Source organism: Mucor velutinosus, assembly GCF_035048745.1.
Source record: "Mucor velutinosus strain NIH1002 chromosome Unknown tig00000093, whole genome shotgun sequence".
Classification (NCBI taxonomy): Eukaryota; Fungi; Mucoromycota; class Mucoromycetes; order Mucorales; family Mucoraceae; genus Mucor; species Mucor velutinosus.
This window is the reverse complement of record NW_027041907.1, coordinates 1,436,905-1,458,536: the sequence shown is the minus strand read 5'-3', so window position 1 is coordinate 1,458,536 and position 21,632 is coordinate 1,436,905. Positions and strand designations below refer to the sequence as shown.

Below are 21,632 nucleotides of genomic sequence, written 5' to 3'. Positions count from 1 at the left end.
CGCACACACCACCACGTTGTTGAACGTCATTCGGTTCACAGGCTTCATGCAAGTAATGCTGACCTCATTGTACGCCCATAGTATAAGCATATGTGCACAGTGAATACCACTCGATTTGACATGATGTTGAAAGTGAAATGACGTAGAAGTAGCCTGAGGCGACATATCACATCATAGGAAACACGTTCCTTACTTGATCTTGGACTTTGAGTTACCAAACGTTATATGCAAGACTACGTATCACTTGCTTGTAAACGATGATAAACGCATTTGTTGGCGAGCGCAAATAAAACTTGAATTAGTATATAAAGCTGCCACTTGAAATTTGTTTTTACTTGCCTATTTTTCTTGGTTTCTCCAAACATGTCATTCTCAATCCGTATATCACGAGAAACAGAGCCATCCTTCTGTACAAATTGCTATACCAGCTTTGACAGTGCCCGTGCTCTACGCAACCATCGCCGAAACTGTCGTGCTCCCATTTTGAATGAAGATCAAGATGTTGAAATGGAAGAGCAACCTCCAGTGGAAACAACGCTGATACAGCCACAATCTCCCCCCAGTGCGCTAGTCACAGCCAATTCAGATCATGCAAACCAGCTGCATGATGATGATGCCATGAGTGATATTGAAGAAATGATTCCTGCTGCTGACGATGCTGATTATGACTACGCAGGCTTTGAACAGACGCCGGGTGCTGCTGATCTGCTGCCTATTGTCGATAATAATGGTAAGGAATTGCAGCGCTAAAGTAGATGTATATACTCACAATAGCGGATTCCACACATGCGATAACAGGAGACAATCCAGAAGAACCAGGGCTTGAATTTGATTTGCTAAATGTCAAATACAAGACAGTTGGAGTAGTCGACCCAGATGCAGAAGATCAGGCTTGCTTCTACGATTGCAGATCCCTCGAAGACATCAACCAAAATACATATACAACCACAGAACTGGTTTCGATTGAGCTGTATGATATCGTCAATGATTTTGCTATACCACGGGATGCATACAGAAAGTTGGTCAGGTTGATGAACACTGTTTTGAGAGATACAGAAAAAATTAGTCGAGGTAATTCGCATTGCAATGACATGTCATTTATACAATAACTCACCAGCTTCCGATCCTCCCCCTCCCATGAACTGATAGAAAGCAATCCGGAGATTATGCATGGCCCTCGTGTGCAAAGCATGCTTCAGCGCCAATCATCGTTGACATCCCATGAATATGATGTGTGTATCAATGGCTGCAAGCTGTACGCATTGGAAGTAGACGACGAGGAGACAATTTGTAATATTTGTTCCCATGAAAGATACGATGCACGGGGAGATCATCGAGCCCTGTCAACAATGAAAGTCATGTCAATTGGAGACATCGTATCACGATTAGTTGCGAATCCAATAACGAGAGAGGAGCTTCGGTACCGACATGCCTACGACAACAGAGACCTTGAAGAGAATCCATCCGATGTTATCATTGCTGACGTATTTGACGGCGCCACGTACAAGTCCATCAAGAATACGCATTTCACAAATGACCTGGATATCGCAGTTGCGATCATGAATGATGGCTTTGTAGTTGAAAAGAGAGGTGATCGGCTATTCACAATTATTCATCTGATGGTGTTCAATTACGATCCACACAAGCGTTACAAGGAGGAGTACACGCACGAGCTTTGTATCTTTCCAGGAAAAAAGAAGCCCAAATCATTTGACTCGTTCATTTCCATCATCTTGGCAGAGCTCCAGTGGCTTTCTACGTATGGAATGGTAGTCGAAACAAATGATGCTGGGCCAATTCGTTTGAAGGTTCATCCTCTAATTTGTGGTGGTGATACTCCAGGTAAATATCCTGATTGATAAAGCAACTAATCAGCATCCACAATGGCTAACATGAAATTGATTTACCTACCTGCTTTATTCTAGCCGTGTTTGACTGGAGCAAGTGTGCTCATCATGCATCTGAGTATGGCTGTCGTTGGTGTCTTTCGCGTGGTATGCACCCTGATAATCGCAGCCATGGGATGTACTTTCCAAATGCTGGAAGCATGCGTACGAATGAAGATTACGAGAGGGCTGAGTCCAACCTTGGATTCAACGGTGTCAGCCTTTTCAATCAGCTATCGTCATGCATTGCACCCCAATGCTTTGGATTCGAAGAAATGCATACATTAGCACGAGGTGTTGGTTCAGAACTCTTCGAGATGCTCACTGTCGACCTGTCTCCGAACAACACAAAGTTCTTCTACACATATCCAGATGGTGAATTGGAGCGAGAAAATTATCCATTTTTCATTCCAAAGCAACGGCTGTTCGAGATTGGCAAAGCAATTGAGGACACAAGATCATATATACCAGTTGCATTTGATGGAAGCTTTTTGAATCTGGTGGAGAAGCTACGAGGCACCCGCAGTGTTGACTATCTTGATAATTTGCTGGTAAGATCAGATCCACTGTAATCTGCAAACGTACACATGTAAGGCGTGAATTAGGATCTGATTATTCTGATTTGAAATAGACCATCATACCTACTCTCTTTGTCCCAGAATTAGCCAGTCCACAGGCTAGGAAAGCAATCATGAAGCTGGTTAGAGGCGTCTGTCTTGCATTGCAATGGGAGTTCACTGAGTCTAGGTTGGCAGAGATTGATGAATGCATTGACTTCTTCATTGACTACTGCAAAGCTCAGAGAGATGCCATGTGCTTGTCACTTTCGGTCTTCCGTCCCGTAATGCATCAGCTTACACATGTAGTGTGGATGATAAGAGAAATGGGGCCAATTGTAGCCTACTCCTCACGAAGTCAAGAACGGTTAGTCATCTATACATGCTATGTTTATCACACACATCCAGTTACTTACATAACAACATCATCCATTTTACAGAAGCATTGGAAAGTTTGGTGATTTGATAACTGGCAAGTCAAGGACAGGCAAGCAATCTTCCAACTTGATTGAAATTGTTGCAATCAGAAACCAGCTGAAAAGGATCTTCGACTCAAATGAGTTCCTCCAAGGCATTCGACCGCAGCCATATGCATCCACCACATACCTCAATCATCCAGAATCTCTAACAAGCTCACAGTTGTGGGAACCTGATCAAGAAGAGACAAATTTGGATCATCATTTTGGCTTCGATGGTACTGATCGTGCTGAACTCCATGGTGTTCCAATTGCAAGATTCAAGCGTGCTTTGTCGAAATACTATTGTAGGATATTCTCTCTTCAAAGGCTGAACAACAGTCCATTGTCAATGACGATCAAGGTTGCCCATCGTGCTCTAATCGGTTCTACTGTCATAGGATCAGAAATATACAGAGAGAAGATGCATGAGTTTCGTAGAAGCAACCATCTGGTCATGTTTAGGTCAACTCACCTCAATCGACTTAACCACCCTGTCTCCTGTTGGTTTGTTTCGCGAGTGATATTCTTTTTCCAACATGTCTATGATGGGTCGACCTACTTTTTGGCTTTCGTTGAAACCATGAAAAATCATGGTGTTGCTTCTCACGACAGGTCTGTCCCTTTTGTTCGTATGAATGAGCCTGTCGAACAACAAATTGCAAGAAGGGTGCCGAGAGTGATTGATCCCAAGTATGCTGTCATTTCTATTGACGATGTTGAGATGCAAGTGGGATTGGTGAAATCTTTGGGTAACGACTTGCACTTTAGCGTCATTGCAAACTACCATGCGTTTGAACAAGATATGTCGATCGATGCTGGCGATATTCGCAACCTTTAACGAGGATTGAAATCGCAACATACAGATTTTTTTTTTTGCTTTCGCGTAAAACTACCCACTTGAGGCTACGAAATAAAAGATAATACATTTGTCAATACAATACATAGCTACATTCATTAATCATACTTGTATACCTCTTACAGCTTTGTTGTCCATGAAGGCATGCGCAAAATAATTATAAAAAAAAATAATAAAAGAAAAGGATCCGCATCACTGACCATCAAAGCATTTTGAGAAAAGCATAATTAACCCAGCAAGGTTAACGTCCAACGAAGAAAAAACGAGTTTGCTCGGATTCGAACTGGCGACCTTCAGTTTGTTAGTCAGGAATATTACCACTTTGACATAACGACTCAAAGTAACCAGAAACTCGGGTCACGTGATTTTTTCTCCTGATTTGTTTCAAATTGAGCAAGTTTGGAGGCTTCTAACTTCGTAGATAATGATGCTACGAATTGGCGTTCGGTACGAAAAATAAACAAAAGAACTCAAAAAGTCTGACCATACCATTTAAAAGCGCATATCTGATAACTATCTTCACAGTGTAAAGCCAAATGTTCTGATATGGGAACATTGAGGTGCTCACGAGAACATCGATGTTCCCAAAAGAGCGCATCGATGTTCTGTGAGAACATCAGTTGGGCCGTAGTGACTGTTACCAAAGGCAAGCAAAGTTGTGTAATTTCGAGTTGTTGGAGTTGGTAGTTATCGAGGAAATACGTTTTTTCTTGTCTGGAACAACTTTTTTCCGAAAACGGTGGCAAAAAGTGTTGAAAAACGGAAAGAGATGCCTTCTTGGCTCAGTTTAAAGATTGTTTTTATTTATAAGAAATTTAATGGGCACTCGATGTGAGCATAGCCTAACTTCAAGAACAAATATAGAGCAAGTAACTAAAAAAACCCCTCCAGAGCACTTTCAAAGGAGAAAAAAATGCAGTGACAAGAGTACAGGACATGGAGACTAGGCCTTCTTGGCTCAGTTTAAGATTGGTTTTTATTTATATAAAATTTAGTGGGCACTCGATGGGAGCATAGCCTAATTTCAAGAACAAATATATAACAAGTAACTAAAAAAATCCTCCAGAGCACTTTCAAAAGGACAAAAAATGCAGTGACAAGAGTGCAGGACATGGAGACTAGTGGTGCTCACATTGAGGATCTCGAGGGACAACCAACGGATGGGAACTTTGATAATGACTTACCACCGAGGAGCCGCACGTAGAAAACAACAATGGAACATGTTCATCCCTGTCAGATCAACCAGTACGAGAGTACCAAAGAGACGCTGGATCTGGATCCGGAGCAATGACAGCCAGAGGATGCACAAGGCAATCGATAGCATACAGTAGGTTCAGTAGAGCAGACCAGTAAGCAGGAGGACCAGCAGAGGCAGTGGTTGGCAGGCAATTAAGAGCATGATCAATACGGTGCACACCAGGAGGAGCAGGCGGCAAGGCATCGATTAAGTCAGGATCAAGAGCACGGCAGTACAAAAAGTGATCACGGGAGATGTGAACACCTGCAGGTGACATACATGGGCACTCCTCACGCATGTTTGTGAAGCGACCAAGGCGCCAACGGACCAAACGACTACGGGCAATACGACCAAGAGGCAGATAGAGGATGGGATCAGGCCTTGTGGTGTCAGGACGACAAGCACGAAGCAAAGTATGACGACCAGTGACAGCAGCAGCAGAGAGCTGGAGATCAACCTGATCTTGCCAATAGGCAGCAAAGGTAGTGCGCAAGCCAGCAGAAGAAGGAACAGGGTCAGGCAGCGACTGATACAGAGGGTTTTCACATATAAAACGATCCAACCTTGTATAGTGCAAATGGGCACGAAGTAGAACCAGCAGACAATCGTCAGGCAGAGTATCAGCACGCAGAGCAAAACGGGTAGCCAGGACATTGTAGCGATGTTTGATACTGGGAAGACAGGTAATGTGCTTGGCGACATTGACCCAAGTACCACCCACAAACATGCCAACAAGTCGGTTTTGCAGAGTATCCAGAGCAGTGAAATCACGAGCAGAGAGATGCGAGATGGCCAGACCGTATTCAAGCTTAGGACGAATAAATGTCCTGTACAAGCGAGAGGAGAGCAGCAAAGAGAAACCATTGCGGTTGACACCAACAGAGTTTAACAGAGCCATGGTCTTGACAGCACCAGCAGAACGCAGAGACAGAATACCAGGAGCATGCAGGCCTTTGTATCGGAATGGCATACCAAGGTATGTAAATTCGTCAACGACAGGCAGAGCTTCATTGTATAGTACCAGAGGAGAGCCAGCAAGAGCAGCAGCAGTACCAAGCACAGCACATTTGGAAGGCTTCCACCTATATCCAAGAGAGACAGAATGACCAGCAGCAAGATCCAACATACGCTGAACCTCAGACTTTGAACCAAAGACAGCCACATCGTCAGCGAACAGGAGACTATTGATAGCAATAGGAGCATCAGTACCAGGCACAGGCAGCATAGTAGCACCAGTAGCACCAGAACGCAAAAGACTCGGTAAAGAATTGATATACAACGAGTACAAGTGGGGACTGAGCACTGAGCCTTGCAGAACACCAGTAACAGGAGAGAAAGCAACCGAGTTGTGATTAGCAATCAAGACAGAAACAGACACATCATCAAACATGTTGATCAACAGACCCAGAACAGCACGAGGAAGACTAGAACCAGCCAAAGCAGACCAGATAACACGACGATCGACTGTGTCATATGCTGACTTGATATCCAAGAAAGCGACAACAGGACGACGACGGTGCGCAACAAAGTAATCATGCATCAAGTCATGCAAGCAGAGGGCTTGATCCAGAGGACTACGTTGAGGGCGGAAACCACCTTGGGCAATGTCAAGGGCAGGAGAATGGGCATCCAGCTCAGGCATGAGAGAGAACTCAAACAGTTTGCGCACAACAGAAGTCAGAGAAATAGGCCTATAGTTGGCGGGATCAGAAGCATCACCTTTCTTGAAAATGGGAAAGACTTGGGCTTGGCGCCAGAGAGCAGGAGTATACGACCATTGATAGCACAATTTGAAGAGCAACGACAAGACAGGAGCAATCTCAGAGACCAAGGACTTGAGCATCTCAGCCTTGATATGATCTGGACCAGGAGCTTTATGTGTTGGGAGCCGTCGAATATGAGATACTAAAGTATCAACATCAAACAGTGACATGTCCACAGGCACACAGAAAGGCAGAACAGAGTCAAAAGTGGGGGGAGCAGCAGGACGAGTAGCAGTGGCAAGCAGAGAGCCATCATACACCGAGGCGAGATGAGAACCCATAGCAGAGACAGAAGCAGCAGGACCATCAGGGTGGTTGTACGTAGGAGAGGATTCTTTATTACGCTTGATGCGCTTAATAGCAGCAGTAGCTTTTGAGAAATCACACTCCAGGGCAGTACAGAATTGTTGCCAGGACCTTCGCTTTGCAGCTTGTACCAGGGAACGAAACTTGCGATGAGCAACTTTGTATAAGAACCATTTTTCAATTTTGGCAATACCAAAGGCATGCCTCCATTGACTATATGAGCGATCGCGTGCAGTAGCAGCATCCTGAATTTCTTGTGTCCAGTACTTCTTCCAATGGCCAGGACGACCGGATTTTACACCAATAGAACTATCCAGAGATTCATACAAACATTGATTCAAAGAATCGTTGAGTGCATCAATATCTGGACGAACACCAGGAGGAGCAGACACCAAACCAGAAAGAGTACCAACCAGAGGAGCAACAGAAGATCGAAAGGATTCACGGAGTAAGCCCAAAGGCTTCTCTTTCGTCAATTTCGAGAGCTTCCATTGACGCCGAGGAGGCAGAACAGAATCACCAGGAGCCACAGTGTCATCGAGAGGTGGCACATACCCGAAAGTAAGTGACATCAATCGATGGTCAGAACCAAGAGACAGATCAGACTCAACCACCAGTTGAGGATTCACCAAAGCAACATCACCAATATTTGTCAAAAACAAATCAATGACACTACTCAATTCTTGCTGCTGCCGAAAAGAAGAGTACGTCGTAACGCCAAAAGCCAAAGACGCATTGAGCACAGACAAGCAATGTTCATCAAACCAAGGTTTGAGAGCATTACCACGAGCATTGGAGATAGCATCACCAGTGAGAGAACCCAACCGAGCATTGAAATCGCCACAGAGGATAGTATCCCTAGTCATAGGTAGTGAACTAAGGGCCGAGAGCACCTTATCAGAGGATAAGGGTGGAGGAAAGTAAACACAATGAACCGTTAGGGTGCCAACCTTGAGAGACAGAGTGTGCGGATTATAAGAAGGTAGTTGGGAGACAGTGAAGGGACAGGAAGGAGAGACAAAGGCAGTGATACCACCAGAACCACGATTGAAAGCACCAGGTACTTTTGAACCATAGAGATGGAATTGAGACCAGTTTGTTGGAAAAGAGCCAGATGTAAGCCAAGTTTCAGTAACCAGCAGAACCTGAGTATCCAGTACATGAGAGAGAACATCATGGACTGTTGATTGGCGAAGACCATTGGCATTCCAGAGTGAAAGAGAGACGAAAACCGGGGAGACAGGCACATTAACATTATTAGGCAGTATAGATGGGGCAGAGAAGGAACTCATTATTGATCCACATCAGACATATCACTATCAGATCCAGCCTTGTCCTGGGAATCAGAGTTCAGCTTGCGACGGAACAGGAAATCAGCCTTTTTGGGCTCCTTCTTAGCAAAGCGTTCAACGGCCTGAGCAACGGCAACAGAGAGACTTTCATCGCAGATCCAACCTTTCTGTATAAAGTACTTACCGACACCACTAACATTAAGTGGGCGGAGGAAGGACAAAGTTTGCAGGCAGCGAGCTTCAGTAAATTGGTGAATCAGAGCATGACGATCATCATCAGAGAGGCTGGCGTACTTGGGATCAGCAATATTGCTGGGGTCCAATGGATCAAAAGCAGGAAACAGTTCACCCTTAGCCTTGGTCAATAGAGCAGTAAACTCCTCAACGTATTGAACGTGCAACAGAACACCAATAACATGGGAGGCAGGAAAGCAGATATCCAAGACACGACCCAGATCAACACTAGCATTAGCTAGATGCTTACGCACTTCAGAACGTTGGATCTTTCGGGATCTACCAATATATACATATTGATAGCCCTGGACACCTTTGGTAGCAGCAGTGGTAAAGGCACGACCAGCAGCAAGACGTTTTTTGTCTTTTTTCTTAGGATCAGGCTTGTGAGCAGCAGCAGTAGCGATTTGGGCGAAATTAGGAGCTTCCTTGAGAGGCTTTGGAGACACTGGGATAGAGGAACTTTCGCCCCCCTTGGGTCGACCCGAACCAGGAGAAGTGGTGTGACTAGTAACTGGACCTTGTTGTAATTTTTGAATAACCAGGTCCTTGTCTTGTAAAATTTTTTTCAGATCCTTGTTTTCTTGTTCCAAAGCAGCCAAACGTGTAAGGAGGTCCTCATGCTTGTTAACTTTCTCTGTTACCAAAGTAAGTTGTTGCTGGATTTGTTGCAGTATCGCTGGAAAGTGACTCATATCCAGAGCTTGTAGATTGGTGTCCATGGCGTTGAATATTTTTTGAAATTCCAACAATTCGAAAAAATATGAAACAGGTGTACGACAATTCTGAAATTATAACACAATAAACTGTTGATGGATGCAAGTATACTGGTACAATTTCGAGTGGATTGGAGTACTGGATGATGAGATATTACGTTTTTTGTGGTTTTTAGGATACTTTTTCCAAAGAGGGTGGCAAAAAGTGTCGAAAAACGGGAAGAGATGCCTTCTTGGCTCAGTTGGCAGAGCGTCTGCCTAGTAAGCAGAAGGTCAACAGTTCGATTCTGTTAGCAGGCATTTATTTTTTGCATTTCTTTCTTTTCCGTGAGACGTTTATATTCAATTTGTTTTTCGAAATTGCTCTGTTATTAGCAATTCAAAGCTTTATCCAGTTTAATGGGACAGAGTGTTCTTGCTCTGACAGAAAAGCGCATCTCTTTTACCTTTTTTTTTGTCGTACTCTTTAATGCCCTTCCTCACTGTTACACGCGAGTCGGTGGTAGTGGATATAGTTTTGATAGAAGAGTATGAAAGAGATAGTAAATTAGCCAAAGCAGATCTAACTATCAAATGAGCACCAGGTTTATAGTTGCCCAACTAGAATAAACAAATAAACAGAAGTAAAAGTAGAAAGCAGAAAGTAATACAGAGATGTATATAAAAGAGTTTACAACGAATCAATTATAATATATGATATATATAAAGAATTCAAGGGATCTTACAAATAACAGATGTTTGATATAAGAAAAAAAAAAAGTAAATATAATAGCTAATGAGCTTTATAAAAGATGTGTATTGAAATATTGGTAAAGTATAAGATGATTTTATTAATTGATTTTGAGAGTTATGCTTTTATACTATTTTGCTATTCGTTATGTCTGTAATAATGTCCTGGTTAACATAGGATTGATTTGAGGTTTGATAATATTTCTGTCCTGATATCCTTCGATGACTGAAGAATTGCTTACTTAATTTACAAGGGTCAAGGTGTATGGTTTCGTATGATTTGGTTATGTAATTGCATTTCATGGAGTTAAAAGTGAGATTTGATATAAGATTGTCCTTTTTGGATACAAGATGCGAAAGGCAATGCAGCGTTGATCTGGGTCTTTAATCCATGCCCGCCTGATATGTGGCCCTTCGAGTTGAGATTGAGTTGTGGGCAGAGTGTAATTTAAGCGTTACCAAATGTGATGTGCTTTATTTGTATAATAGAGGCAAGCAGACTGAATGATTATATATGGTGGCAGGAAAAAAACGTAGATGTTACGACTTGTAACATCACAAATCGTTGTTATTTTATTGTCAAAATTGTTCCAAATATATCGCATCCACCAAAATACAATGCGACATATCTGAAAATTTCATTCGGCTGTAATCATGATGATAGCTACCGCGAGATGAGTTCAGCCATGCTCTCAGAGTTCCAATAAAATGAGCGTATACCAGCTTTAAGTTTACGAATTACTATTACATGGTCAATAATCTGAATCTTGGAGACAAGCAGCCAAGCCTCAAAAACTAATCTGCATGGATACTCCATAAACACTAATAGCATGTGGTGTATCAATGAAGCTTTCATCGAATTACATTACAAGCTGCTATTGATACCACTACGGCATGGTTATCCTTCAAACCATAAAGACGTTTTGAGATGGAAGCAGACAGTGTGAGTTCTCTTGTATTTTACTGAACCGAACGATAACTGATATTATTCTTGAAAGTGGAGAAGACTTCATGACAAATTGGAGCTGATAATGGAGGATAATGCCAAAGCATAGTACAGCCACTTCAAATGTATGATAAATGCATGAATGTGACAAGGCCAGAGAAAGCGTCAATGCCTTGACGAAGGATATGATTCCAACAATCAAGGTAAAGCTCACTTTTAAGGGTATGGCTGAAGATGTGAAACATGCTTCTAGTAATATTTGATTCACATCATGTCGTATGCTATCTCAGAAAGGTAGGTTCCTACTGCACAAGGTTTCCTTATACTCGCGGCAAATCAAGTACCCTGTCTATCTACTGTGCTCATTGGCATCAACTAAAAAAACTCAAAGAATGGTAATCTGTTAGCAGATCATTGCATGCATCACTCTTCTACCAAAAGACCGGCCAACATTAAAGGCAACTAAAGTTGATAACTAGCTATTCTCTAGCGATGTTTTACCTATTCGCTTCTCATACTACTTGATACAGTAAGTACTATTGCATTGTATTGTGCCTCACACCTGTGCCACCAATATCTGTGCGAATTCTTACCATCGCCTTTGCAGTAATATCAAATAGAATTGCTTCTAACGAACACAATAAATCGGCCCACCTCATAAACTTTCTTTCACAGTACTAAAGTTATGCAATGTATGAGAAATGCAAGCAAAGAGGAATAGTTCGTAACCATGTCAGACCAAGCACAAGTTAATCCAAGTGTTCCAGGTATGCACTTTATGCCGCTGCACCATATTGTGTCTATTTAACAATGAAGCGTTCAAATCAATGAGTTGATACAGTGTAGGCAAGGCCCTTTTTATGTCCTGAAATCTGGATTGATGTTTCTGATAGTGTATATCGCTTGAATGATAAATATACATAATATATTCATGCGAATTGTATAATGCGAAAATCAAGCTTCATTGGTATTACGTACCACAGTCAAATTGTGCGCATTCTCATTTCGATCATTGTAACTCTACTGTGATTGCAATAAAAATAGTGCAACAGACTCTCTTTTCGATATTCTACAATAATTGTCATTGCAATTCGATCGAAATGGCAGTAAGTGCATGATACCAGTAAAAGGCATATAAATACCGCGCACAGTAGTATGTATGCAATATGTAAAAAGCAACAACAATGCAACTCTCTTTTGGTATTGTCGCAGCATCAATTGCTTTAGTGTGCTTTCAATTAAGTGCTGAAGCAGCAGTAGATCCGCAAGCATGGTATGCTGCACATCATGGCATGGCAAAGATTGGTCTTGTGGATCAAAGTATCAATCAAATCACGGACGAGCATGGCCGTGTCCGCTTCTTTCATGGAACCAATGTTGTCAAGAAATCAGCTCCTTGGTATCGTCCCTCTACATTTAAACCCGGAGACTCGTTTGGTCCCAAGGATGTTGCAAATCTGCAAGCTCTTGGTGTAAATGCAGTTCGTTTAGGGCATCACTGGGCTGGTAGCGAACCTATCAGAGGTCAATACAACCAAACATTTCTGGACATTATGAAGCAGCAAACCAAGCTGGCAGAAGATCACGGCATTTACGTCTTGGTGGATGTACATCAAGACGTCTTGGCAAGTCAACTGTGTGGTCATGGTGTACCAGACGTAAGTTTATCGCATGGGTTGGATTGGTTTTTATGACGCTAATGTTGCTTGCAGTGGTTTGTTCAACGTAGCTGGATGCCTAATTGGAAGCAATTCCCCTATCCTCAGAAATTGACGCCATTTTCTGTAAACGACAAGGGAATCCCAAGCGATAGCGACTGCAATTCTATTGACTGGAGCTTGAGCTATTTGACTACTGCGGTTGGTAATGCATTTGGAAGATTGTACAACAATTACGATAATTTAGGTGATGCGTTTGCTGCCTACTGGGCGAAACTGGCTCAACAGTATGTTAATACGCAGAATATCTTGGGCTACAATCTTTTGAATGAGCCTTGGATGGGAGATACTTGGGCTGACCCTACCTTACTGGTCCCTGGTGTCGCAGATCACAAAACTATGGAGGCCTTGTGGAATCGTGCTACTACCAAAATCCGCACTGTTGACAAGAACACACTCATTTTCTTTGAGGGAGCTACTCTGGATATCCTTTCAGGCTTTAACAATGCTCCTTTGGGAGACGGATCTCGCTCTGTTCACTCGTTCCATTACTACAATCCGCCTCAACTGGGGTCTATCGCCGATACGTTGAAAAACCGTATTAAGGATAATGTTCGCCTCAAGACGGCAGGCATGTTGACTGAATTTACCTTCTGGCTAACTGATGATGCTGGAGCAGCCAAATTACAAGAAGCTGTGAATGCTGCTGACGAATATATGATGTCGTGGATGGGCTGGGCATATGAAAACCTGTATGACGGCAACGGCGTTGCATATCCAGGTTTAGCAAAGCACTATAGCCGGGCTTATCCCTCTGCAGTCGCTGGTGTGCCAACCAAGTTTGCTTTTAATCCCTCTGATTCATCCTTCACCATGACATTCAATGTTAAAAAATCAGTCAATGCACCGTCTGAAATTATCCTCCCAGTTCCAACCTATCCAAATGGTTATAATGTATCCATATTTCCTAGCACAGCTGATGTTGTTCAATATAAGCTTGATGATCGCACATTGGCTCTTTTCAATGGTGAATCAATAACTGAAGGGCAAAATATCACAGTCAACATCAAGAAATTGTAATCCATGCTAACAATAGCTCAACATTTGAAAAATAAATTTGCTGTTTGCGCTTTCAAACCACTTTATCCTTACACAATTTTCGAGCAATTGCAGTGCTTTTATACTTTGAATTTGCCACAAGAATTCCCACCAACAAATGACGGTACCTGAAGTCACTTGGATTCTGACGTACTGTCGTAGCCAGAAATTACAACGACTGATCGACTGAAATGTACCTTGGTAGATCAAGATTTGAACCGACACACTACAAAAATGTTGCAGCACCTTTGAATGCAACATGTACAGCTATAGCTGAGCTTCAAGGTAATCTTGAATGACGATGATTCACATGGTCCATGGAATAAGCTTTTGCTTAAAATGAATTGGTATCTCTTTATTAAGGATAGTTTCACTGAGTTTATTTACTAGTATACGCGGGATTGCTGCTTAATTCACCATGTTAATGTAATGTAAATGGGCAAGTTAGCGTACGAGGTTACTTTTTGGGATGCGCTGATGCCAATGTTCTACAAATATATCTCGTCAAATTAGATTCGTCTGCTCTTGTTGGTGGTATAATGGGATTCGAGTTTCATGTGCCGCATAAGGTGGCGTACACCAGTGCTTTACCTGGGTTGTCTATTCAAATTCTTAATGGCTCAATCAATGTGCATACTATAAGCATGTTGACCTCGTTTAAGTAACGCGTTTTAATGATGATGATATTCAGGGTCTTTGTACGTCTATCTAGTCATGAAACGATGAATACATCAAGGTGTGTTCTATACTGCAAAGGAAAAAAAAAAAAGAAGAGGAGGTAGAAATTACAATTTCTATTTTTAAGTGTTTGAATCTTTGGTATCCATTTCCTTCTCTCTTCTTCGTATTTATCTCGTTTTACTGCTTTTTTCCCTTTTTGCTTTCTGTGCGAATAACTCACCCAGTCAATACACTCAACATAAAGCATTAAAGGTAATTATCGCTTGCTAGCATCGATGGGACATGCCACACGTTCAATTTGTTTCTAACGTCCCTTTTTTCTTCATCATTATCTCACTATCAAACTCATCCCTCCTTTGCTGCACTCTTTGCTCTTGATTGCAATGACGATAGAGAGAATGAGTAACTCAACTAGTTCGTTCGAGTCGGGAATGAGAAACCTGAATCTTGGTCATGATTCAACATCATATCATCACAGCCAGCAACAGCAACAGCAACAGCAACATCATCAACAGCATTACAGTCAACCTCCTAACCAAGGCGGAGGGGGCCAATGGAACCAGGGTCAGTATATCCAACAGCAATACCGAGCCAGTGACGATGAGGACGATGACCAGCCCCTTTCTTACCAGCAACAACAACAAGCATCGCAAGGAAACAACTTTCCCAGACCTGTATCTGTTCGAAACATGGCAATCGGTTTGAACTCAGCAAAGCCATCAAACTTCATCAAACCTGCACCACCTCAGTCTAACAGCTCCATTGTACCCCAAGATATGAGTGTGATTCAATCACTGTACGAAAATTACTCTCAAAAGGTCTACTTTGAAGGCTATGTGTACAAAAAGAATGACTTGACTGTGGATGGCAAGTCATTCGGCGATCCCAAATGGTCCAAATGGTACGTCGAGCTTTGTGGACCTGTATTGACGCTCTGGGACACACAGACTGATCAAAGCGAGAATGTGATGCCTCAATATATCAATATTACCGACTCCAATGTTGAACTTGTTGGTCGCTCTGGTGAACCTGGACGAGAGAACGTATTTTCCCTGAATTCAGCTGGTGCTAATCGATATCTGTTTGATGTGCCTGATTTCAACACACTCGTCAATTGGGTCTGTGCTATTCGTCTGTCATGTTTTGAATGCTCCAAGCTGCAGGAAATTTTCACACGCAGCTTTGTGTCTCGCTCAGCATACGCCGATGTTCTTGCCAAGCCAATGAGTAAGATGGAAGGATTTGTCCAGGTCAGATTCTCAGGCACAACCGAGTGGCAAAAGTATTGGGTGGTAGTATCAGATAGAAAGGAGGAGAAGAAGCTTTTCAGCAAGAAATCAGTGCAGTCAAGGGGTCAAATGATGTTTTACGAATCAAAGAAGGCAAAGTCGCCAGTGCTGACCATGGTCAATGTGGTGCAATCTTACATTTTGTATCCGGAATCACCACAAGCCATTGATCTTGTTACCATGTTCAAAGTGGAAGGAAGCACATTTACTGTCAAATTGAATGGCGAGCAACAGCCTGCAGCATCCTACTCGAGTGCACTCATCATGGCATCAACCCCCAAAGAGCTTGTTCAGTGGACAATTGGCACTTTTGACGCATTCAAATTGTACGGCAGACCCAGCCGCTTGAATGACGATCCTCTCAACATCAACTCACTCAATTTTGGAGAACCCAAAAGTGATTTGCCTCGCTTGTTTTTGGAAGTACCTGAAGTGGCACACCTCAACTTTAGCGATGAAACTTTGCTGGATAATAAGGCCCAATTTGCAGGCATTTTGCTTCATAAAATGCAGCAGCAGCAGCAGCAACCTCCACCTCCACCTATGCATCGCCAATCACAACAGCCAATGGGCCTCATTCATCAAATACCTTCAGGTGCACCCATGTACAATAATCAGTCGCCTCGTCCCACTTCGCAACGGATGTCTACATATTCCAGCCAGTCTTCCTCCATCAGATCTCCACTGCCACAACCCACTCAGCAACAACAACAACAACAACAGCGTATGAATGCTCCGGCACCAGGTCGCAGAATCTATGCCAGTGACGAGGGAAGTGATGACGACGACGAAGAAGAAGAAGAGGAGGAAGACAGTGATCGCGATTCCGTATTCAACAAGAAAAGCTCCAAACTACACACAAAAGAAAGTTTATCGCTACCCCCTATGACAGCTTCAGAAGATGATGGATTCGCCAGCAGCATTTTAGGTGATATTGAAAAGAGGAACACAACATCTGCATCACCGCGCGCACCCCTTCAGACAGATAGTGTATTTTCACCACCTCAACCATCCGCACAGACACTACCAACTGACCATTCATCCAACACAAGCTTGCCAACCAAGGAAAAAGGTGCCAAAAGTGAGGATGAATTTGGGCTGTCTGATAGTGAAGATGAAGAGCCTACTCGGGCCCCTGTTACATCAGCCAAAAGACCAACACCCAAGATGGCCAGAACTCAAGTCAGTCTGAGTGGATCAGATACTGAGGACGAGGAGGACGCAGAGGATGATGCGAGCTATTCTGGCAGTGATGACGATGTTCCAATTCACCAGCAACAGCAACATCAGCAACAGCAGAGATATCAACAGCAGCAATACATGGACTATAACGATCCTCGCATGCAGTATCAGCAAGGCCAACCACAATGGGATAGTGCAAGTATGATGGAGCAGCAGCAGCAATACTTTGATGAAGATGGATATCCTATCATGGATGAAGATGGACCTGTTATTCCCCAATTGGGCGATCGATTTGCCACTCAAAATAGCTTACTGGACACCTACAGACCAGACCGTGCATCAGCTCATGACCAAGAAGGCTACGCTAGAGCCACAGGACAGCCACTCATACAAGTCCCTAATAAACCACCGGAGCCTCGCGCTGGTTTGGTAGGCATGATTTCTCAAATTGAGCACGAAAAAAAGCAAAAGGAATCCAGTAAGAATCGATTTGGCGACATGGACCGTGATCGTATGATGGACCGTGAGCGAGAAAGATATATGATGGATCAGCGTGCACAAATGATGCAGGTGAGTGAATCAGTGCTTAGCCGAAATGAAAAATGAGATGAATACTAATCGCTTTGTAATTTGAGAAGCCTATGATGGGTCAAGGCATGAATATGATGGGGCAGCCAATGATGTATCCAGGAATGAACCCTGCCATGATGCAAATGATGGGTGGTCAAATGCCAATGATGAACTTGATGGGCCAGCCAATAATGTATCCTGGTATGATGCAAATGCAAAACCCCAGCATGATGAACATGCAAATGATGCCTCAAATGATGGATCCTCGTATGTCAATGATGATGATGCAGCAACAATATGGACAATATCCAATGTGGCAACCACAACAACAGGCCATGTTTGGCAATCCTCGATTCAATGGCATCCAAGAAGAAGATGATGACGATGAGGATGATGATGTGCCACTTGGAGCAAAAGAATCTCTCATACCCAGAAACAGTAATAACAATCAAATTTAATAATAAAGCGATAGATCCCCCCCTTTTTTTTTTGAATACAAGATGTCTATGTCTGTTTATGCTTCAAAGCAGCAGCTCAGTCCGCCAACTCAACAGCTTTGACACCAACACGGATTGAGTTTGGCTTTTTGAAATGATAAGTCTGTTTGATTTGGAAACGGTAAACAATAGGTCTGGTTGCCATGGCAACATCCAAAGCAGCGCTTTCGACTTGAAATCAACCAAATAACATTGTGCTTATAGTCACACAGAATCATTATAACCGTTAAAGACGTTGTAATACAATGTATTATTGTATCAAGGATATCGTCCATGTGACTGTGTTGAGGTAAATTGATGATCTTTCAGAGATCGATGCCACAATTGAATTATCTCTTTTTCTGTTTGCATTTGTAAAGAAGAGCATTTCATGGAAACGAAGCTAAAGAGACCGGCATTTCAGCCTTATATTCCTGTTCACCGACGCAATCAAGTAGAGAAAGCTACTGTGCCATCACCACCACCGTCAGCTCGAGCATCGCCCAAGGAGGATACCGAAGTAAAGCGACGTGGAAGAGGTCAATTCAGAGCTCCTCTGAATGAAGACAATGAAGTCATTTCAAATAACAGCAGAATCTTGAGAGAAGAACCCAAGACGTCCAATAATGATGTAAATAATTGCTTATTGACCATCTCATGGACTGTTTGGTTGCCTAACAGCATGTCTAGACTATCGAGAAATTGACCGAGAAAGTCAAGAATTTAGCGATCGAGACGCCTGACGACAAAGATGATTGGGAAGAAGAGTGGGAGGCATCAGCCGATCATTTCAAAGTGAAAGCGAAAATACAGACACCAGCCAAGCCAAAACCAAAAGAGTCAGCAATACCCATCAATGGTAAGTTCTTGTGACAGATGAATGAGAAGCTCAATCAATTGAACATGTTGACCGTAGATGAAGAGTTGACGACCACACTTGACTGTTATGATTTTCCAAGCTCTTTCAAAACGCATCATTTGCAAGATATGTTTAGAGAATATGAATCAATGAGAGGTGGATACAGTATAAAATGGGTTGATGATACCAGAGCATTGATTGTCTTTGAGCATCCAAACACAGGTAAAGATGGTTGATTGCTTATGTTAGTGTTGCATCGTGATGAATTAATACTTTATTTGTAGCAAAAAAAGCTTACATAGATCACATAAATAGCCCAATCATCAAGATTCGACCTTACAAAGGTCGAGTGGAGATCAAGCGTAAGCATATCAGTATAACTACCAATTGTATCAGATCCTAAATGCTTTCTACAATGTAGCATCTGGGCCTATTCCACGTCGACCTGTAACAACTGATATGGTTGCTAAACGATTAGTGCATAGTGCTTTAGGGGTGAGATCAACGAAGACAGCGGAACAACGACAAGCCGAGAAAGAGTTGCTGAAAGCAGCAAAAGGTAAGAAGCGTTTGTAGCAATAGACATACAGTTTGCTAAAACCAGCTTTGCAACAACTAGAACAACGACTCGCACAAAAGGCAAATAATGCAGCGAGAGAAAAGCAAATTGCTAGTGCATTTGATGAATAGGCATCCGCTCGCTAATTGACATCTGGAATGTAGATTAAATCTAAATAAATACGTATGCTACAAATACAAAACAACCAAATTGGCAGTGTTTAATGACGAAATTTTGAAAGTTTAGATTTGTGTATACACATAATCATGCTTTTGACGTCTTGTAACATTTCAAATACTGGAGTACTGCTGAAAGCAAGTAAACGATGATTTTCCTATTCAAAAAAAGTAGAAAACATCAGACTTGACAGAAGATCATTTATATTACGTAAGCGCGTTTGAAAAATGCGCAAAAATGAATGCGGCTAAAGTGGATCGAACACCTGACCTTTAGATCTTCAGTCTAACGCTCTCCCAGCTGAGCTATACCCGCAAATTCCATGATTTCGAGACCAAAAATTGAGTGTTATACACAATGCCAAGTTTTTGCAACAGCAGCATGTAGATAATAAGGTTTTTAAGAGCCCTGTAGTTCGAGAAGCGAATATTTGTGAAGGATTTATAGCTAAAATAGGTTTTACATAATATATAGATACATCTAAAAACATTTTCAATTAAACTGAAGCAGGAAATAACCAAATAACTTCTTCATATATTATGTACGCTTTGCCCTTTATAAAAAATTTATATCAGGAAGACTATATGCCCAATTTGAGAAGTTATCAAACATATAAAAATACTTTTAGTTGCTACATTGGTTGTCAAATAATTAAGCAAGAAAAACGTAAAGGAACCAATATAATATAGAAAAAACGAACGTTTCGACAAACATTGTTATATTATGTACAACTGCCAGTTCATCCAAGCTTCTTCTCAATTATCTATATTTTTTTCCTCTATGATTGCTCTGCCAAATAAGACCACGTTTGGGCGCCTACTGCGATACTTCACCAGTCTTTTATCAGTCATTTTTCCTTAATTATAATTGTCCACTGTTGTGCCAGAAGGGCTACAACTGTCTATAAAGATTAAGGTTGTGGAATACATCCACTATGATCTGCATTCCGACAGTTCATCCAGTTACCAGATTTAGATATAAACTGTATGTACACTGGATTAGATGTACGATATCGATTTATACTATAAGAAGATATGGACTTCAGATACGCTAGTACTATAAGATTCATACTATATAAGATATAGGCCATAGATGGCACCACGGACATGGATGGCGCTATAGACTTATACTTGTATTCCGACATTGACTACGGATGTTTACCATATCTGGATAGGCACCAAGATTAATGCAATATGAGCTTGTTGCTTCAGATGTGCACTTCATGATCCACGCTATAAGACACATGCTTATATCCGTGATACTAGCTACAGATACTTTATTATGTACTACAGACTTGTACTATATATGAGACATGCTATAGACATGCATACGATATGCTATAGACATGCCATATATCCAGATACATGCTAAAGATGTATGCTTAGCGATATACACTCAGATATGTACTATTAATATAGACTAAGAAGACTGTACCTATCGGATACATGCTACTAGATCGATATTAATTATCCTTATAGAAAGGATAGATCAGGGTACTTCGGATGAGAGTCTAATTATTCATCCAGACAGAGCTAAATCATGATTAGCTTGCTGGAGTTGTCTTTTAGCATGATTAGACATTAGTTGATCTGAGTTGACTTATTTGTTAATCTAATTAATAGAACTTTTATCCATTGTTATAGTATATAAGAAGGATCATCTACCTGGCCAGTAGAGAGACTTCAGTTTACTTTACACCTGTCAGTTTGATAATAAAATATACCTTTATCAAGTTGACATTACTGTTTTTTTATTCTTTTTTTTCCGTGAATTTTAGTCTATCAAGCCTCAAATTCCACAAAGGTAGTATTCTTAATGGGTAGATATGTCTGTGTTGTGCAACAACATGTGTAATGAAATAGTCACCCAAACGCAACTTAATTGAAAACCAAAGTTCATCAAATAGCACTCATTCAAATTCATGCTATTTGGATCTATTAATGAAAGCGCTCAAATGTACATCAAAAAACCATTTAAAAATACTAAAGTAAAGATACACGCTTATATCGCACATCGTGTGAATGAATCACTCCTGATCACAGTGTATTCAATCACACCCATGATGGTCGTAATAAGTGATGGTATCTTTATCCAAAAAGAATC

At 41.8% G+C, this 21,632-nt stretch overlaps 6 protein-coding genes and 2 non-coding genes across 8 annotated transcripts; 5 read left to right on the top strand and 3 right to left on the bottom strand.

Moving 5' to 3' along the window:
* Positions 1 to 363: 363 nt before the first annotated feature.
* Positions 364 to 3,739, top strand: ATC70_002218 (uncharacterized protein; the record flags this gene model as incomplete). The annotated part of the gene is made up of 6 exons (XM_064821597.1): positions 364 to 730; positions 799 to 1,071; positions 1,150 to 1,842; positions 1,926 to 2,437; positions 2,518 to 2,810; positions 2,884 to 3,739. 6 exons carry the CDS (start codon positions 364 to 366, stop codon positions 3,737 to 3,739), a joined length of 2,994 nt encoding a protein of 997 aa, XP_064681283.1.
* A 1,256-nt stretch (positions 3,740 to 4,995) lies between these two features.
* LIS1_1 (Lissencephaly-1) lies at positions 4,996 to 7,929 on the bottom strand (the record flags this gene model as incomplete). Its single annotated transcript, XM_064821596.1, has 1 exon — positions 4,996 to 7,929. One exon carries the CDS (start codon positions 7,927 to 7,929, stop codon positions 4,996 to 4,998), a length of 2,934 nt encoding a protein of 977 aa, XP_064681282.1.
* Positions 7,930 to 8,354: 425 nt separating this feature from the next.
* Positions 8,355 to 9,311, bottom strand: ATC70_002216 (N2227 domain-containing protein; the record flags this gene model as incomplete). Its single annotated transcript, XM_064821595.1, has 1 exon — positions 8,355 to 9,311. One exon carries the CDS (start codon positions 9,309 to 9,311, stop codon positions 8,355 to 8,357), a length of 957 nt encoding a protein of 318 aa, XP_064681281.1.
* A 221-nt stretch (positions 9,312 to 9,532) lies between these two features.
* Positions 9,533 to 9,605, top strand: ATC70_002215. Its single transcript has one exon. It is a non-coding gene; the product is annotated as a tRNA-Thr (tRNA).
* Positions 9,606 to 12,164: 2,559 nt separating this feature from the next.
* On the top strand, positions 12,165 to 13,718 carry EHD3_1 (3-hydroxyisobutyryl-CoA hydrolase; the record flags this gene model as incomplete). The annotated part of the gene is made up of 2 exons (XM_064821594.1): positions 12,165 to 12,638; positions 12,693 to 13,718. 2 exons carry the CDS (start codon positions 12,165 to 12,167, stop codon positions 13,716 to 13,718), a joined length of 1,500 nt encoding a protein of 499 aa, XP_064681280.1.
* Positions 13,719 to 14,815: 1,097 nt separating this feature from the next.
* ATC70_002213 (uncharacterized protein) lies at positions 14,816 to 17,916 on the top strand (the record flags this gene model as incomplete). Its single annotated transcript, XM_064821593.1, has 2 exons — positions 14,816 to 17,458; positions 17,527 to 17,916. The coding sequence occupies 2 exons, from the start codon at positions 14,816 to 14,818 to the stop codon at positions 17,914 to 17,916; spliced, it is 3,033 nt and encodes a 1,010-aa protein (XP_064681279.1).
* Positions 17,917 to 18,325: 409 nt separating this feature from the next.
* Positions 18,326 to 19,483, top strand: ATC70_002212 (uncharacterized protein; the record flags this gene model as incomplete). Its single annotated transcript, XM_064821592.1, has 6 exons — positions 18,326 to 18,565; positions 18,625 to 18,793; positions 18,851 to 19,015; positions 19,078 to 19,155; positions 19,215 to 19,352; positions 19,413 to 19,483. 6 exons carry the CDS (start codon positions 18,326 to 18,328, stop codon positions 19,481 to 19,483), a joined length of 861 nt encoding a protein of 286 aa, XP_064681278.1.
* A 288-nt stretch (positions 19,484 to 19,771) lies between these two features.
* Positions 19,772 to 19,844, bottom strand: ATC70_002211. Its single transcript has one exon. It is a non-coding gene; the product is annotated as a tRNA-Phe (tRNA).
* Between the last annotated feature and the right edge of the window lie 1,788 nt (positions 19,845 to 21,632).